Source organism: Columba livia, chromosome 5, assembly GCF_036013475.1.
Source record: "Columba livia isolate bColLiv1 breed racing homer chromosome 5, bColLiv1.pat.W.v2, whole genome shotgun sequence".
NCBI lineage: Eukaryota > Metazoa > Chordata > Aves > Columbiformes > Columbidae > Columba > Columba livia.
The window spans coordinates 63,593,624-63,610,131 of record NC_088606.1 but is presented as its reverse complement, the minus strand read 5'-3'; the positions used below and the strand labels follow the sequence as shown (position 1 = coordinate 63,610,131).

General features: G+C 35.4%; 1 protein-coding gene across 1 annotated transcript in view; it reads left to right on the top strand.

Moving 5' to 3' along the window:
* The window catches only part of LUZP2 (leucine zipper protein 2), a 171,783-nt gene that overhangs the window by 129,801 nt on the left and 25,474 nt on the right, over nt 1–16,508 (top strand). Inside the window, exons 8-9 of the mRNA XM_021280041.2 lie at nt 5,723–5,797; nt 9,783–9,947. Coding sequence (XP_021135716.2) covers nt 5,723–5,797; nt 9,783–9,947 — 240 coding nt within the window. The remainder of the gene's footprint in view (nt 1–5,722; nt 5,798–9,782; nt 9,948–16,508) is intronic.

Here is a 16,508-nt window from a genome sequence, read left to right as displayed (position 1 = left end):
AAGACAATTGTTTAAAGAAGTCTGGCTTAGAAAAGAAAGAGCAGCAGGTTGTTGTAATTATGTGGATCAGTTATCCATCAGAAATAACAATTGGTGCTAAAACCTTAGGTGCTCTGGCCTGCTTTGAAGGGAGGAGAATCCCCTGCGGGAGATCTAAAGGCAAACCAAGCCCAAAGGTGACTGATGTGGCTCTTCTCTTCGTATGCATCATCTGGGCCTGTTTCTGCAGAAAAACGGTTTTTTCCTTTAGTTAGAGGATGAGTTCTTTACTAAATCCCCAGCAAACTGCTGGTTTGCTTTCATTGTAATGAGTTTTGTGTGAAGGAAAAGCATGAGGGTTGGTGAAGGAAAAGTGAAATTTCACCTAATAAAAAGCACAAAGGTCTTATTTCCTTTTTTAAATTAAAAAAAAAAAAAATTATTTAATGTACATCCAGAATAGTCACAAATGAGAGATAAAAGCATTGTGGCAATAATGAGCATTAAGAAAATGTACAAGCTGCGAGTCTTTGCAGAAATTATGCTTTAAACTGACTTCTTGTTGCAAGTGCTTTGAAATATAATGCAGATGTTGCTGAATGTCTGGGTTTTGCTGCATGTCTGACTAAATGGAATAGCTGCCAAAAAGTGTTATTCTCAGTTACATTTAACACCTTGTGCTGCAATAAACAGTACAATTTAGAAGCACAAGCCTCCTTTTCTGAGATACAAATAATGCTTACAGAATAAGCACAGCAGAATTGTGTTTACGAGATAATGTATTCAAATTTACGGTTAAGTGGTTTCCAATTAAAAAGTTGTCCTAGTTAGAAACTATAATCAATTATAAAATAAGAAGTTGTACAGTAAAAATTTAATCTTTTTTCTTAAGGCCCATATTTAAGGACTATATGGGAAAAAATGGAATTTAGAATATCCAATCTATTTAACGTGTGATTAAACATCACTTAGTCAGTCATGTTTTCTAATTAAGTAGAATGTGTGATAATGTTGTCCTCAATAAACAACAATTCTTGGTATGAAATACTATACATCCTTAAAAAGTTTTGTAATGACCAAATAAAATCCCAATTTATCATGTCTGGAAGCGAAGAAAACAGAGTCATGTCATGTTTATTTCTGCATATGTGAGTAATCCTTATAATGTGAAGACAAAACCTAGCCTTTTCTGATAAAATAATATTTGAAATTATGTGTAGGCAAAATAAAGAGAATGAAGTATTTTTTTTCCTGAATATTTTAAGCAGTTACAAGTTTAAAACAACAACAACCACCATTACTACATACTTTATATTCCACATTGATGTTCTGTAAAAGGTTTCTGGGATACAAATGCTAAAAAGCCTATGGACTTGCCAGCTTTGGGAAGCAAATTCAGATCTACCGCTTCAGGGTAAAATACCAACATGAACACATAAAGGAACTGTATTTGGAGCTTATTTGTAAAGTACCACATTGTTATCAAAAATAAATAATCCCGCAGTAACTTATTAATTGTATTCACATGGAGATGTTTGTCTCAAGAAAGATCAGTGAAAAGAGAATGTGGTTTATTCCTTCTAGTGTGACTAAGGAAGCAAGAAGTGTAAAGCTCCTAGCCACTGCTTTTCCAGATTACAAACCTTCTCTCTCACCCCTTGTTGCTTTTGTGTGACTTTAAAGAATACAAACTTCTCCACTACTTGCATTATACTGATATGACAGTTATAAATTCTTGGACATTCAAAGTCAATATCCCCAAGACATGTAGGCGTTGCCTTCACTTTTTTTTTTTTTATGTATAGGCAGAAATTCTCTCTAGTATCAATTACTTATTATATAAAATTCTATAACAAATTGGGTTTGTCTACTTGAAATCAGATTAGTGTTTTGCTTTTTATATTTATGCCTGGAAGAATTTAAATGTAGGCATTTTGTATAATGTAAATCACAATGAGTAAAGGTAAGAACATTCATTTAAATGAGTTAGAAAAGTGGACTTCACTGACAGTAATTGCTCAGTACACTCTTTCAGAGCATGAAAAAATGATTTATCTCACTGTTTCCTCTGTAAGACCAAGAATGCTTAAGACATACTGAAAATTTGTAAGTTTTTCCAGGCTATGCTTTTTAAAGGCATTTACTCCTTATCTGAATTTGCCTTGTGTAGTCCTCCTGGTATTTCTCTTTATTCAGTATCCAAGCCACTTTAATTTAATTTGGCCGCCTAAAAAACTTCTAAATTAAAACAGCGGTGAAACTATCGCAATAGGAATTTAGTCTTAATAGACAAAATGTTTTGGGAAAAAAATGATAATTCTGCAGTTTTGGGACCAGGATGTAAATAAATATCACTGCTTTCAAGTGAGTGCTTCATCAAAAATGCGTTTTTAATGCTAGGATTTTATTCTCACTTAATGTCAGTTGGATTGATATCTCTGGCCTATTGGCTCAGTAATCTGTGAAATAAAATAAATATAAATGAAAGTGACAGAAAAAGTTAGTCCATCAAAATGTGTCAATATTACGAGAATGAGAATAAGGCTTGATAAATGGTGCATGCCAAATGAATTTCTTAATACATATAAGCCTGTCTTTTGGAAGAATACTGCTTCACCATGAGCTATAAATGCTTTACTTGATGTGAGCATTGTTATTACAATGCATTAGATTAACTAATTATTTCTAATGGTGGGCAGCAATTTAAGAAAGTATAGGCTTTTCAAGCTACTTGATTTTTTTTTTATATGGCTGCAGTTTCATTGAGTACAATGTATTATATGGTGCCAGATATTCCCCTGCCAGGAAAGAATCAGCAGTCACCTGTAACCACTGTTACCTTCTTCCTATCAACTACGTGGATTTTTGGATGCCAACATAATGCATGTGTTGAAGAAAACCAGACATAATGAAATTCATAATTTTAGCTCTGGTATTCCACTGATTGAAACTATAACACAGATGGTGCTGAATGGAGAAGTTGTCTCGTTGTCTGGCTCACACCGTACACATTCCATCATCTTCCATTGGATTTTAGTCATTTAGCAATGCACACCATCGGAGGTGCCATCTCGGCCTCTCATTTATCATCTAAACATTATTTTGTGTAATTTCCTTTTTAATGGCAACACATATTTAATTACATATATTGTTTCTCAAATCTTGGTTCTCATTAATTGAAAATGTTTCAATTTGTATAACTGTACTGTAAAAATAGTTTCATGAGTAGCAGTAATTAGAATGCTAATGATGTGAGAAATAACTTGGTCTAATTCTAGTATCTAATGAGAATTGTCTCTGCATCAGATAGAGCCAAACTGAATGTTTCAGACGTTGACTAGGACCACATTTATTGTGAGTGATATTATGCACTATATTTAGTAAAAAAATGCAAATGTTACTGAATTCCAGCAAAAATCTTATGTTACTTTTTTCTGTAATAAGCCAGTGATAAATACAGCTAAATTTTGCAAATTCTAATGAGACTGAAGGATTCTTTTTCTATTTGATGCTCTGTTGCCAGCCTGAGCAACTAAACCAGTGGTCTGGTCTGTGTTTTGTGTATGACAGTCACTGGTATCATGTGTAAGAAACATGATGCAGTAGAAATTAGGGATTGCATTCACAAGAGACTGCCCCGCATCTGAGCAAGCAGTTGACTTCTGCTTTGAAGCAAGATTGCCTAATCCTACATGGTTTTGACCAATGAAACTGTGGCTGCTCTGATAAATCCACAGATAAATGACTAATCCTGATTTAAAATGGGACTAGGCAGTTCTTAACATGAGCAGGGAACTGAAAATTCCAGGCTTCTGCCATTTTATCAGCTCCTGTGGCCCGTGCTTAATGCTAATAAACATCACTTGAGGTCAATGCTGAGGACTACAGGTTGGCCTAAACTAATACACATCTGCTGAGTTCAGCTCTGTGGCCCCAACATTAGAAGGACATGAGCCTGTTGGAGTGAGTTCAGAGAAGAGCCATGAAGATGATCAGAGGACTGGAGCATCTCTCCTGTGAGGACAGGCTGAGAGAGCTGGGGTTGTTTGGCCTGGAAAAAAGAAGGCTCCATGGAAGACCTTATAGCAGCCTTCCAGGATGTGAAGGTGACCTACATGAGAGCTGGAGAGGGACTTTTTACAAGGGCATGTAGTGATAGGACAAGGGCTAATGGCTTTAAACTGAAAGAAAGTAGATTTAGATTAGATATAAGGGAAAAATTGTTCACCATAAGGATGGTGAGGCACTGGAACAGGCTGCCCAGAGAAGCTGTGGATGTCCCATCCCTGGAACTGTTCATGGTCAGGTTGGACAGGGCTTTGAGCAGCCTGGTCTACTGGAAGGTGTCCCTACCCATGGCAGTAGGGTTGAAACGAGGTGACCATTAAGATCTCTTCCAACACAGACCATTCTATGATATGTGCTGGAAGTGCAGTCATTGCCCCAACACAAAGTCAACCACATTTTGTAGGGTTTATGCTAAAAAGCATCTGTGTTGTGTGGCTCTAAATCAAATTGTGCTGCATTCAGCAAAGTGCATGTGATCTTGAAAAGTCTGGCAAGAAAATAGTATCTGGCTGGGGTTGAACATCAGAAACCTGGTGAGCACAGGGTGGTGCTGAGGGAAAAGGTGCTTGCAAACATTTGGCCAAAATTAAAATGTGTTGCTCTTTACCTGAGAAACAAGAACTTTTTCCAGTTATTCTGTATGCAAAACTCATGCATTACCTAATTAGAATTTCAGAACGGAAAGATAACTGGTTAGTCTAGTGTCTTTCCTTATGGTTCCGTTCCTAAACAGAGGAAGCAACTAGTGGGTTCTTTTTGCAAATACAGCAGTAAAAGAAACCGGTACCTTATTCCTAGGGAAAGGAAGAGAAAATAATTGTCTTTATTTACCAAGTATTTAAAAGCATCTTCTGAACATGTGCGCTCAATATATCGCATATAAATTGTAAAAAGACAGACCTCCTCCTGAAGGACAATGCAGGAAAATAATGTTATGTCATATAAAAAGCCAACAGTCCATCTGCGGAGGGTGTGGGCTGCTTGCTGGCTTCAAACACAAATCTCCCCAAATTCTTACTTACTATGTAGCTGCATAACTAGCTATTCTTGTGACTTTTCCTTTCGGATGTGCAGGGAAGGAGACTGAGAAACAAATCTGGAGTTAACCCATTCTATGCCAGCAGATAGTAGCATTTTGTAAGGTGCCTACATGCACGAACATTTGAGTGTTTTCTAATATTGCTGTTTACGCCAAGTTAACACTAATCTTAGCATCTCAGTGTTTGAAACTACAAAATAGTATTTCAAATTGCAAACAGAAGTCAGATAAACAAACAAACTAACAAAAGGTGCTTGAATATTTTGAATATACCACAAGGATATTATGGCATAATTGTGAATACTTTATAGTACAGAACTAATTGTGGTTGACATTGAAATTAGAGTAAACTTACATTCACATAAATGAAGCAGATTTGAGCCCAGTGTTGACATAAGAATATATTTTTTTTTTCTCAGGGAAAAAAAAAAACAAATAAAACAAACCAAAACCAATGAAACAAAAAATCCATCCCTTGAGGCTTGAGGCTTGGTCTTTTTGCAAGCGGTTCTGACCCAATTCATATGTATTACTTGTAAAATTTATATCCTTTTCTCCCTCACAGGCACTGCATGAAAAATTACAGGAAAAAGTGCATTGTAGATTTCATTACCTTTTTCTTCTTTATTCCCACAGGCACAACAGTTAACAGATCTGGAGCAAAAACTAGCTGTTGCAAAAGATGAATTGGAAAAGGCAGCTCTTGACAAAGTAAGAAATTAATGTGATGTAAGCATGTTTATCTCTATCATTTGTGAGTGTTTCAATGTAATTTGACAGAAATAAAGTCTTGCAATGATTTAGATGCATATTTAATTGCATGTACCTGGGAATAATGCTACTGAAATCAGTGAAACTAATTATGATGCATGAAGTTAAGTACAGCTGCAAAGTTACTTAAGAGGAGGGCAATCAAATTAGAAAGAAACATCTCAAAAACCCATGGAAAGCCAAATGCTACAATTCTTTATGTGCAAATGTACACTAACAAGAATGTGCCTGTAAAAGATACAGTTCTTATCTCTTGTTTAGTCATAGTTCCAAGTAGAATGTGATGTAGAAGTGGGTCAGTTCCTTGTTAGTGTGGGACTGATGTGACAAAGCTAATTCTCCATGTCAGGGAGGCTGTGGGGAATCCCAGGAAGGAGACAAAGCAGGACACCTTCATTCCTGTCACCTGTGCAACAGCAGAAATTTCTTCTAGATTTAAGGTAGCTGGGAAAAAAAATATCATGCAGTAGGGAAGCAGTTCATCAGGAAGGAAAATACTTTGATACACTATCAAAACCTACTGTTTTGGTTTGGTTTTCTAGTATTTTCATATTCTGTGAGACATTTTTTTAGAAGTATGCCTCTTGCACTAAAACCAGTTTTCATTAATCTTCAATATTGCAATCTCTGAAATCATCCTCTTGAGCCAGGATTTGCATCCAGCATTGCAAAATGTCATCCTTGCAAGCAGTGCTCACAGTAGCATTATTCAAACATATGTGTGCATCTGGTGATACATCATGGTTTTTTTTGTTAGTGCGCTGAACTCAACTGCTCCACATATTAATTTAAAAATGATGCATGTTCTTTCCTTGCTCGTATAACACTGACAGACATGGTCTCTCACTAGTGCCAATATACTGTCTGTGGCATTGGCAAGAGAGCAGCAATACTTGCTGTAAATATCTTTGAAATGCAGTTATTCATTATAATGCAGACAGTTGTGAAGGAGAAAGCAAAGAACATTTGACTTCAGGAACTTTTAATGAGAATGCTAGTACAGGATTCTGTTTGCAAATTAGAAGGGGATTTGCAGCACACCGAACTGACTTCTCTGACCCTCCATTTCTTTCCTGTTAAATACTATAGAATTTTAATTTAGGGCTCAGTTGTGGTTCTGTAGGCTTACCAGAAGACCAGTGCCATCTTCTTGAAAACTGTCATTGAGAGAATCTTTGGATGGTGTCATTGCTTACGCGAGGCAAAGGTAGAGTGGAAATGGTAAGCAGGAGTGAAAAAAGCAGTGCAAATGAAGGAAAAAGATGAAGTTCATGCCAGTGAAATTGTAAGACAGTTTTGTAAGACTGAAAATACCCGTGATGGACAAGTTCTAACTGGAGAGCATAAGGCCATTTAAGTTGTAGATACCTTATTCCCCTGCTTAAGAGCTTTTCTGTATGAACTATGAACTGAAAAGAGTTAGAGACAGACAATGGTCCATCTGTGTCTTCAGTGAAGACTTGGCCTTAACTCTTCTGATAATGTTAGCACACATACTCTCAGCTGGAGGAATGGAAGTAATGCATAAAGCAAAGTGCATTTTTGGAAAATGAGCTGTATTTGAAATGAATAATTGAGTGATCAGATCTCAAACTGTACCTATAAATAGGCATTAATTTGTATTTTGCCTTTGGGAGGGTATCAGACTTTTCTATTAAATATTAGTTTGTGCTGGCAGTGGACTTAGTGTCTCTCGTAAGTCTATTTACACTACAGCACTTTTCTAGGTCCTGTGATGGACCCTTGGAAGACTGACAAATTTTGCATTACCACAGCCCAAATAATTCTATATTGAATTCCAACCACGTGAAAAGAGTATAAACAGATCTGGGAAGTCTGAAGACATGCATCAAATGTTGACAGTATTTTGACCAGCAAGCAGCCTATTTTGACCACAATCACATCTATGTAAGGTTATTGAGAACTGTGTCGAATGGCATCCCTGGTTCCAATAGTGTTCCTTAAGTTGTGCTCTGCTGCTGCCCATTTATACATCTCCCATCATCAAAGTCAAAATTGAAACTCTATTCTGCTTTTCCCTTTGGAATGGCAACATGGCTGGCTCTAGCCAAGGCAGGACAAGCCCTGGATGGCAGGGGTGGGAAAGGAGAGGATGAGAAATTATCCAGAGGGATTTCCAGATGGGAGGAGTGTGGTGTTAGATCCGTGTGATTTGCAGGGAGCACAAGGCTGATGTAGGGCTATAATGGCGGGGTCCGTATCTTCAAGCAAAATTAGACAGTCTGCTCCCTCTGCCAGTTTGGTGTCTGAGTTTGTTTTGACTGTGTCAAATGGTGATTTATGTTCTCTGTGCAGTCAATTCTTGTAAAGGTAGAGGAAAAGACATATTACATGAATAGAAGTGTGCTTAGATCTTCTGTTGTCAATTAGAAATTAGAAGTCCCTGAGTCAGATGGATAAAGTAATCCTTTCCCTTTTACACTGCCATTAGGTCAGAGACATATCAGTCTGGCTCAAGGTTCATACATTTTAATAAGTAATTCATATAAAATGCTGTCCTCTTTGATAATGTAGTATTCCTCCTCACTGCACACATCTCAGGGGAAACACATTCAATTTTGTCTATTTGCAAACAAACCAAACTCTCTTCCACCTCCTATTTCTTACTTTTCCTTATTGTGCTGTTTATTAATAGTCTTTTTATAGTTGTTTTTAATCCTGCCATTGAAATATATCCTACTAACTATTTTTATTTGTTTATTTTTAAAGAAACACTTTATGAGATACACCGTTACAAGATAAATTCCCTGGTTCCAGTTCAGGGGAAATTTATTGGTGTAAACCAGGGAATATTTGTCGTGTTCTGAAAAATACTTGTTTAGCATATGAACTAAAACAAAGTGATAGATGCCCAATGCCATTACTTTGGATGTGTGTAACTGTGAAATACTTTTGTATTGTATATGTAATATTGCACATACATAGAAATAGTGTGTAATGTTACTTATGTGGATATTTTCCATCAACTTTTGCCACGGTATACCTTGACTTATGCATCTTCAAAACAACATCTTTGAAAGTTGAAGTGTGCTGGTGTAGCCTGTATTTATAGGCACATTCTTAATAGAAAGAATAAGAGCAAGATGATGATGATTGTTATTATTATTATTATTATTATTATTATTATTATTATTATTATTATTATTATTATTATTATGAAAGGCCAAATGCTGCCTAACTCTGCCTGAAATTAGTATCAGGAAGTTACCTCAATATCTAATATTTGACTTCACATGTCAAAGCAAAGACTTAAAATGAGATTTCCTCGGTGCCATAGTTATCTCACTGTTCTTACTGTCTCAGCTTATTTTAGTGACAGACTTTTCATTAATCCGTCCATCTGTATTCCAGTGAGTAAAGAGAGTGTTGTAAGATGAGTTGCAAGCACTTCAACACTGTGCAGTGCCACAGCACAATATGCTCATAAGAGAAATCATCTTTATTGGATTAAAATCAATGTTTGTAACTTGTGGAAAAATACCGATTCTTCTGAGCATTACAAATAAATGTCCATCCAAAGTCTGTGTTTTTGCAGTACTTCTGAATATTTACTTCTCTGTAACTATTATATGTAAAAGTCTGGTCACTGTATGGTATTTGGTAGATTGTATTTTTATTTCTTCTCAGATAAAATAACATCTAATAATTATTTGCAATAATCAAGGTAGATAAAACTGCATGGAGGAAAGGGAAAAGTGCAATGACTTTCTAGGCAGTTTGGTGCGTAATGCACAGTAACCTAATCATATTGAAAAAAACTACTCTAAATAGCCTTAATTTCTTCCGTTAATAAGAAAAAGCAGCAGCTGCTCGTAAATGTTTGGTTTAATGCAGGGAGAGAAAGCAAGCAATTCTGTTCATAATAACACATCTAAAAGAACTGATGATTTCTTATGTTCCCCAGGAGTCACAGCTGAAAGCTCTGAAGGAGACCGTGCAGCTTTGCCTCTCTGCCGTTCTGCACAGTCAGCCGCCCGCTACGAACCTAATCCCTTCAAAACCAGCGGAGAAGCTGACATCCCCGCTTACAAAGGGCTCTAAAGTTCCATTTCAAGTGACAGGCGCCAAGGTATGGTTTCTATCTCTCTCTTTTTATTTTTTTTTCCCCAAACATCTTTGAAAGTTTGTCCTGTAAGAGCATCCAACTGGAACTAAGGAGGATTTTAAATTCATTGAAAGATTAGGATGAATTTTGAGCATAATTCTAAGCCTGTTTCTGATGTCAATAAACTTTTTTTTTTAAAGTTTAAAGCAGCTTCTTTTGCCGAGGAACAAAATTCTGTCCATTGCTTGTTAAATGGACCATGTCTGCATAACAAATCTACAAGGAAGATGGGTTTGCATCTAAAATAAATCAGGATGCCAATTCATAGGATTATTTACCTGCCAGGCACTGATAGTGCATTTGTAGTAATATAGCACTAAACAGTAGGGCAGTTTTTGCTTACCATGTCTTTTTTTCAGTTAAAAAGACTTTAATGATACCATAAAATAGTATGGGCCACCCAAATCAAATTGCCCAAAAGGGATCTATGGAACTGATAATATGCCACAGGGAATATTGCAATCATGCAAGTTGCCCCAGAGATGGGAAGGGCAGTTTAGGAGGAAACATTAAAAAGAAATATTGCTGAAAAGTGTTTTGATACAATGGATTCAAGCATTTTAATACAGTCAAGACTTTCAGAGATTAACAGCTGTTCTGGTAATTTTAATTTCTGGAGTTGCATTTTGCTCACGTATTCCACTGATTCAATAGATATAAAAGAAATCTGTGATTTCAATTAAAAAGGAAGTTCTACAGAAGAATGACAGAAGGACATTTTAATGTCTTCCCTAAATTCCAAAACTCTTTGCTGAAGTATAAACAGGAATTGCTAAGTCGTAGCCACTTTGTAATTTTTACGTCAGCAGTTGATATTCACTATTAGTACAGAGGCTGAAGCCAAAAATTAGAAATCATTCTGTATATAATTAGAATTGAAATACAATCCCAGAAAGCAGAATATCATTATAAAACTGGATCTCACATTGCTAGTGAGAAAATAATGATTGTCTGTTCCTTAATAACTGTTTTATAGGAAGAAACCTTCATTCCTAATGATTATTACCTCTGGAGACAAAGCAGTGTATTAATTGTAGTGGCACATGGGGATATTAATGCTCATTTAGATTAAGATCACTTGGTTCTGTGTTCTGCATTTGATTAAAACACAGAATACTCTTCCTTTTTTTTTCCCATCATCATATAGATTTTGTGTTTAATGTTCCTGTTTGTAAAATGTAGCAGTATTTCTGTGCTCCAGCCTTTTGAGAACCGGCATTTAGTCCTCTGTATCCCAAAGTGCTTGAATAACTTAAACCGCCTCTTTCATAGACGTTGCTCACATTTCTCTGCGCTTGGCATATGCCATGAAAATGTCTGAGAAAATAATGGTCTGCAATCCTGTTCTTCCACACATTGACACCTCATTATTATAAATCTGTGCATTATCTCTGATTATAAAACCACCAAAATCTGATACTGTGAAACAGGTTGTCAAAGAATCATAGTCAGTCCAGAATAAATACGCTCTACACTTCAGCTGTATTATAGAAGGCCCTTTTTAAAAAAAAAAAACAAATAATATCAATTCTTACATATCTTTCCATGGCTTTTTCTTCCTCTTTCAAACCAACTAACTCTAACATATAGATGTATGTCTTTCTTTTTTTATAAAAAATTAGGTTTGCATAAACATTTCAAAATAGCAGGCTAGTATATTTTGGTGAATATAAATGTGTGTGATTACTTAAATGTGTACAAATGGGAACTTCAGATGAGCAGCTCTTACGCGTCGTGTCGTGTCTGATAAAGAGCAGTTCAGGAAAGAAATGATGATTTGTCTGGCAAAAATCTTATTTTAAACATATTCTCATCCAGCCTAAAGATTACTTTCTAAAAATGTCAAACTTATTTTAAACCCGTTGAAGGGTACATCATAAACTGTACGATATCTATATCACTTTGGCACAATTATTGATTGGGGTGCTTCCTGCCTTTCTATGTTAAAGTTGCAAGTAAGTAGGTTGTATATTAGAATTCATAATTGGTAACCATAATACCTGAGTGCTTCTTAGAAATTATATTTAACTTAAGAACATAGTGTAGAAAGGGTAAGTATGAAAGTAAAGTGCCAAATTTCCGATGAAGTTTCATTTTAAAAATTTATTTCCTAGTGAGGTATTTTAGTCTTTCTATAGTCTGTGACATAAAGAAACAAAACAGATTTTAAAAAATCAGTGCAAATCGGTGCATAGAAGTGCCTAAAGTAGTGCAAAAAAAAAATAATAAAGCTGTTATCCTGAATAGTTCAGGAATTTGGAAGAGTGAGTAGTAATGGGGCATTTATTAATAAGCCATAGAAAAGTTTCCCTTAAAGTGATCAGTTTTGGAATGTGTTAAATGAGTTAATATTTACAATGTACAAGAATATAAAATACAGAATCTACCATTTGAATTGTCACTAATATCTCAGACCAAACCTATTTTACCTGTCACGTAAACGTCATAATACTGATGACGGTGGTTTCATTGGCTTTTACAAATAGATTGAAGGTTCGGTGCATATGAGTTCAATGACACTAACAACTCAATAAAACCAAGAATAACCAGAAGGCTGGTCATTAATCCTGAACTATGAGTTCTTTAACCTGCTAGATTGTTGACAATGATTTTTATTACGTAATCTATTTTGTCCTATAGTGTCACAGTAATAACCATTCTGTATTCTGCCAGTGGAAAATGCTTTCAAACTACTCTAGCTGTCGGATCTGGCTTTTGCTGTAGCAATTTCCTTGCCTCAATCCTGTTACAGAGGTCATGAGGAAAGAGAAAAATGAAGAGGAACACACAAACTCCCCTTTCCTTTTTAATCTCCAGATGAGTGCCTAAGGACCTGGGTTCTTAAAAAGTACTGTTAATGGATGGAAATGGTAACATTTACTAAGCTACTACCTGCTGTGGGAAATGTGGGCTGGTATAATCCATCAATCACAGCACTGGTACTAAATTCCTATTGAGGAATTTTCTGCACTTACTGTATCTTGGCATAATAAACAACTGTGAATTTATATGGAGTTAGTAGATGGAATGTATTCTTACTCCATTTTTCAAATTCCTCTTTCTGAAAAAGGTTAACTTTATACTTTAAAAAAAAATATAACACTTATCATTCAAATATATTTGACTGCGCAGTGTAAATACACCTGTGCTCCAAAAGCAACAAAATAAGCTTTGGTAACGCTGTGGAAAATTAATGGTAAACCAAAATCAGAAGTGAAGTAGAAGAAAAGTCTATTTCCGGTAGCAAGATAGAATATTATAAATGATGGGGGGAAACCTATTTATAAAGGTTCTATGATATATCTAGGAAGCCAGAATCTATCTTAAGCTTTAGTCCTTATGCATTTCATTCTGCGACAGTAGAAATTATTAATATAAATGTTTATATAAAATAATACAGTAGTTAATTATTTGTACTAAATATTAGTTATGAATTTATATTAATTATGAAACTGTAAGATATTATAATTACATGATTGACTAGAAATTTGACCAAAAAAAATCGTGTACATTTTTTCAAAATACACAAATACATTTTGAAGGAGTGAAGAAATGTCTGGAATGTGTAGGTTGGACTGGGTCCATGTTTATGATGACTGAAGAAAGTTTTTTCTAATTGTCTTCTAAGAGTGTTTTTGTAGATCCCAGAAAACTAACAGCGTAGCTTCAGATTCATGAAAAATTAACCAGCTGAATGTAGCCATGTATCATCTCATCTCTCTCCTTTTGTAGGTCAAGAGAAATACATAACTCGGAACAAATTACTTAAGGAAATAATTTCAGTTTTCTAAAATCAGAGCTATTACCATGTATATAATTTATCATAATATTCCAGTGTAAATGAAGGTTCTGACCCTTTGAACAAAGCAATCAGGAAGTTTTTGCTCAAGAACCTGTGAAACAACACAAATATAATTATGGACATGTTTTTGTCCTTAGAGTTAAGATAAAGACACTGAAAGCTTTTCTCATGTGTCTGATTATTTTCACTCAGGGTGACCTCTGTATAACCTGCTGGAAACATAACTTAGAAGTTATTTTTCTTTAGGAATTACAGTTCAAACTGACGTTATGGCATTATGTCAGGAAGCACTCCAAATCTTGTGTGTAATAACCCTACCCAAGAGGCAGAAAGATGGGCCAATAGGCTTCTGAAAAATGAAATATGCTAGTCTGAATTTTAAAAGATATTAATGAAATGAATCAGGCATCTGAAATTGACAATATGTATATGCTTCTTGGTAACATATTCTCTGTTTTGTAAATTTGGAAAAACAAAGCTTTATAATGTAAAATATTAGTGATTGTTCTTTTCCAATCTTCCATTCATTTTTTGCTGCATAGTTCCTTGATGTTGCCTGAATCATTCTCTGCATCTGTCTGGTATTTTCAGACCATGAGGGCAGAGACCCCAGTAGTCAGGGTTTTTTTTTCTCTTTTTCCCTGCTTTCTTTCATTCTCCTGTTCTTTGTTGCTAAATACTCCTCATCATTTCTCCTAACTTACCACTTTTCAGCATTATTCTCTCATTCTGTCTAGCATAGTATTCCCTTCTGAAATCTAGTCCTTCTTTAAGCTTAAGAAAGCTCATTATGCTATTCCTTTTCCTATAAAATGACCATGTAGAGAGCAGAGGATCCAGTATTGTCTGAGGCAGCTTTTTTAAAGGGTCTGCTTCAAAAAAACTGCAAAATATCAGGTTAGACCTGGAACAATGAGAGGTTTTAAACTAAAATTAACCCTGTTTTGTTGACTGCTATGGTAAATGAGAATTCTATGTAATTGTGAAAAACACATAGAGCAAAACTTTTAATTTCATTGAGCTCCAGGATATTATAAGCCAACATAGATATAGCACAACATGCTCGGATTTATTTGGAAATTAATTGTATGCTCACAGTTGAGGGAAAAAAATAATGTGCATCCTCATAACTTTATCAGAGGAAGCAGAGGTTGAACCTCAGGGTACAAAATATAATATCTGTGGTCAGTTATAAGCGAACAGCAATAGCACTGGGGGCAGTGAATAGATTAGTGCTCCATTAAAGCCGTAGGAATTTGGCCTCTGTGGTACCTCAGTGATTTTCTACTTCTGTTGTATCAAACTCTGCTTCTGCCAGAGTTAATGAGATATCACTGACACCTGCAGTTTCAGTGACCTGTAGATCATTGCATTCAGCACAGGGATTGGAAAACCATAATTAAAAAAAAAAAAAAAAGGAGAAAAAGGCAATTACTAAATGCAGAGTCAGCCACATTTTATAACATACAGTAATGATGTGCAATCATATAACACTTTCCTGACACATAAACATTATGAGAATAAAATAGCATTGAAAAATGACACTATCCATTGTTTTATAATTTAATTTCAAAGAGAGTAAGGAATGCGTGTCTCTTTAGGTACTTACCAATAGAAATCTCAGGTACTGTGAGCATCTGTAAGGCTAAAGTGGTAAGAAACTTGGTTTTTAAAAATATAAGAGGTAATTTAATTGCAGAAGAATGACTAGCATGACCTAGTTTCTCCTATTCTGCTGTTTATAGCTCTCTTTGGGCTTATAGACTTTTATTCTCATTATGATCAACTAGATGCCAACCATAGTTTTGTATTATTGTTAATGATGATTTATAGGACTATTGCAACTCTTCCTCATATCTTTTATTTCCAGAATTTCCTTCAGATTGAGTACGTTTTTGCTGTTGCCTCAGAAAACTTCCATGGAGCTTTTTCTACAGCCCTATTTCTTCAGTGACTAATTTTTAATAAAATTTTATTACATGCTGGAAAATGTTTAACACCAGAGATCATTAAATTGAAAGCTGAAGCTCTTTGCTTTTATTACTTACTTTAAAGAAGTCTTCATTATTAACACATTATCTCAATAGTAAATTAGTTTAGGAGATTTTTTTTTTCCACTGAGTGCAATCAAGGGAAATTGGAAAAAAAGCACCTGGCATCTCTTATTTAGTCCGTAACCCCAATACAATATCATAATCCCTTTAAGTTTTAGTGACATAATCTTTATTATTGTCTTCACTTATTAACTGTTTGACCTCACTCCTCTTTGTTACGGAGTGTAAGTAGCTGGACTGGCCCATTACCCCTGGGTTCAACTCTGCAATTAGCAACGGGCTAATGAGCTGAAGAGGTAACTGGTAACCACTTATTACTGCACTTTTTGTGGCTGTTAACTGAAGGTCAGTTTGCCTGTGTATGAAGAATACTCTCAAGTCTCACTCCAAATATCTTTTTTAATTAATGTCTTATCAGACGTTTCTATAAAGTCTCCCACAATCTAGTATATAATAGCTCTGAAAAATACTGTGGGTCACCGCAGTACAGAAAATTCAAATTTCTTAAGGCATATTTTAACTAAAATAAAATAAAATAACTATTTTGGGGTATGGTTACTGGTCTTGTGTGGACCTGAGGATTAGCAGAGATGGTTTACATCAATCTTCTGATACTGTGCTTCAGTCTAAGCCAGCCCCCCATGCGAGAGCATCCTCAGGCTGGGATGT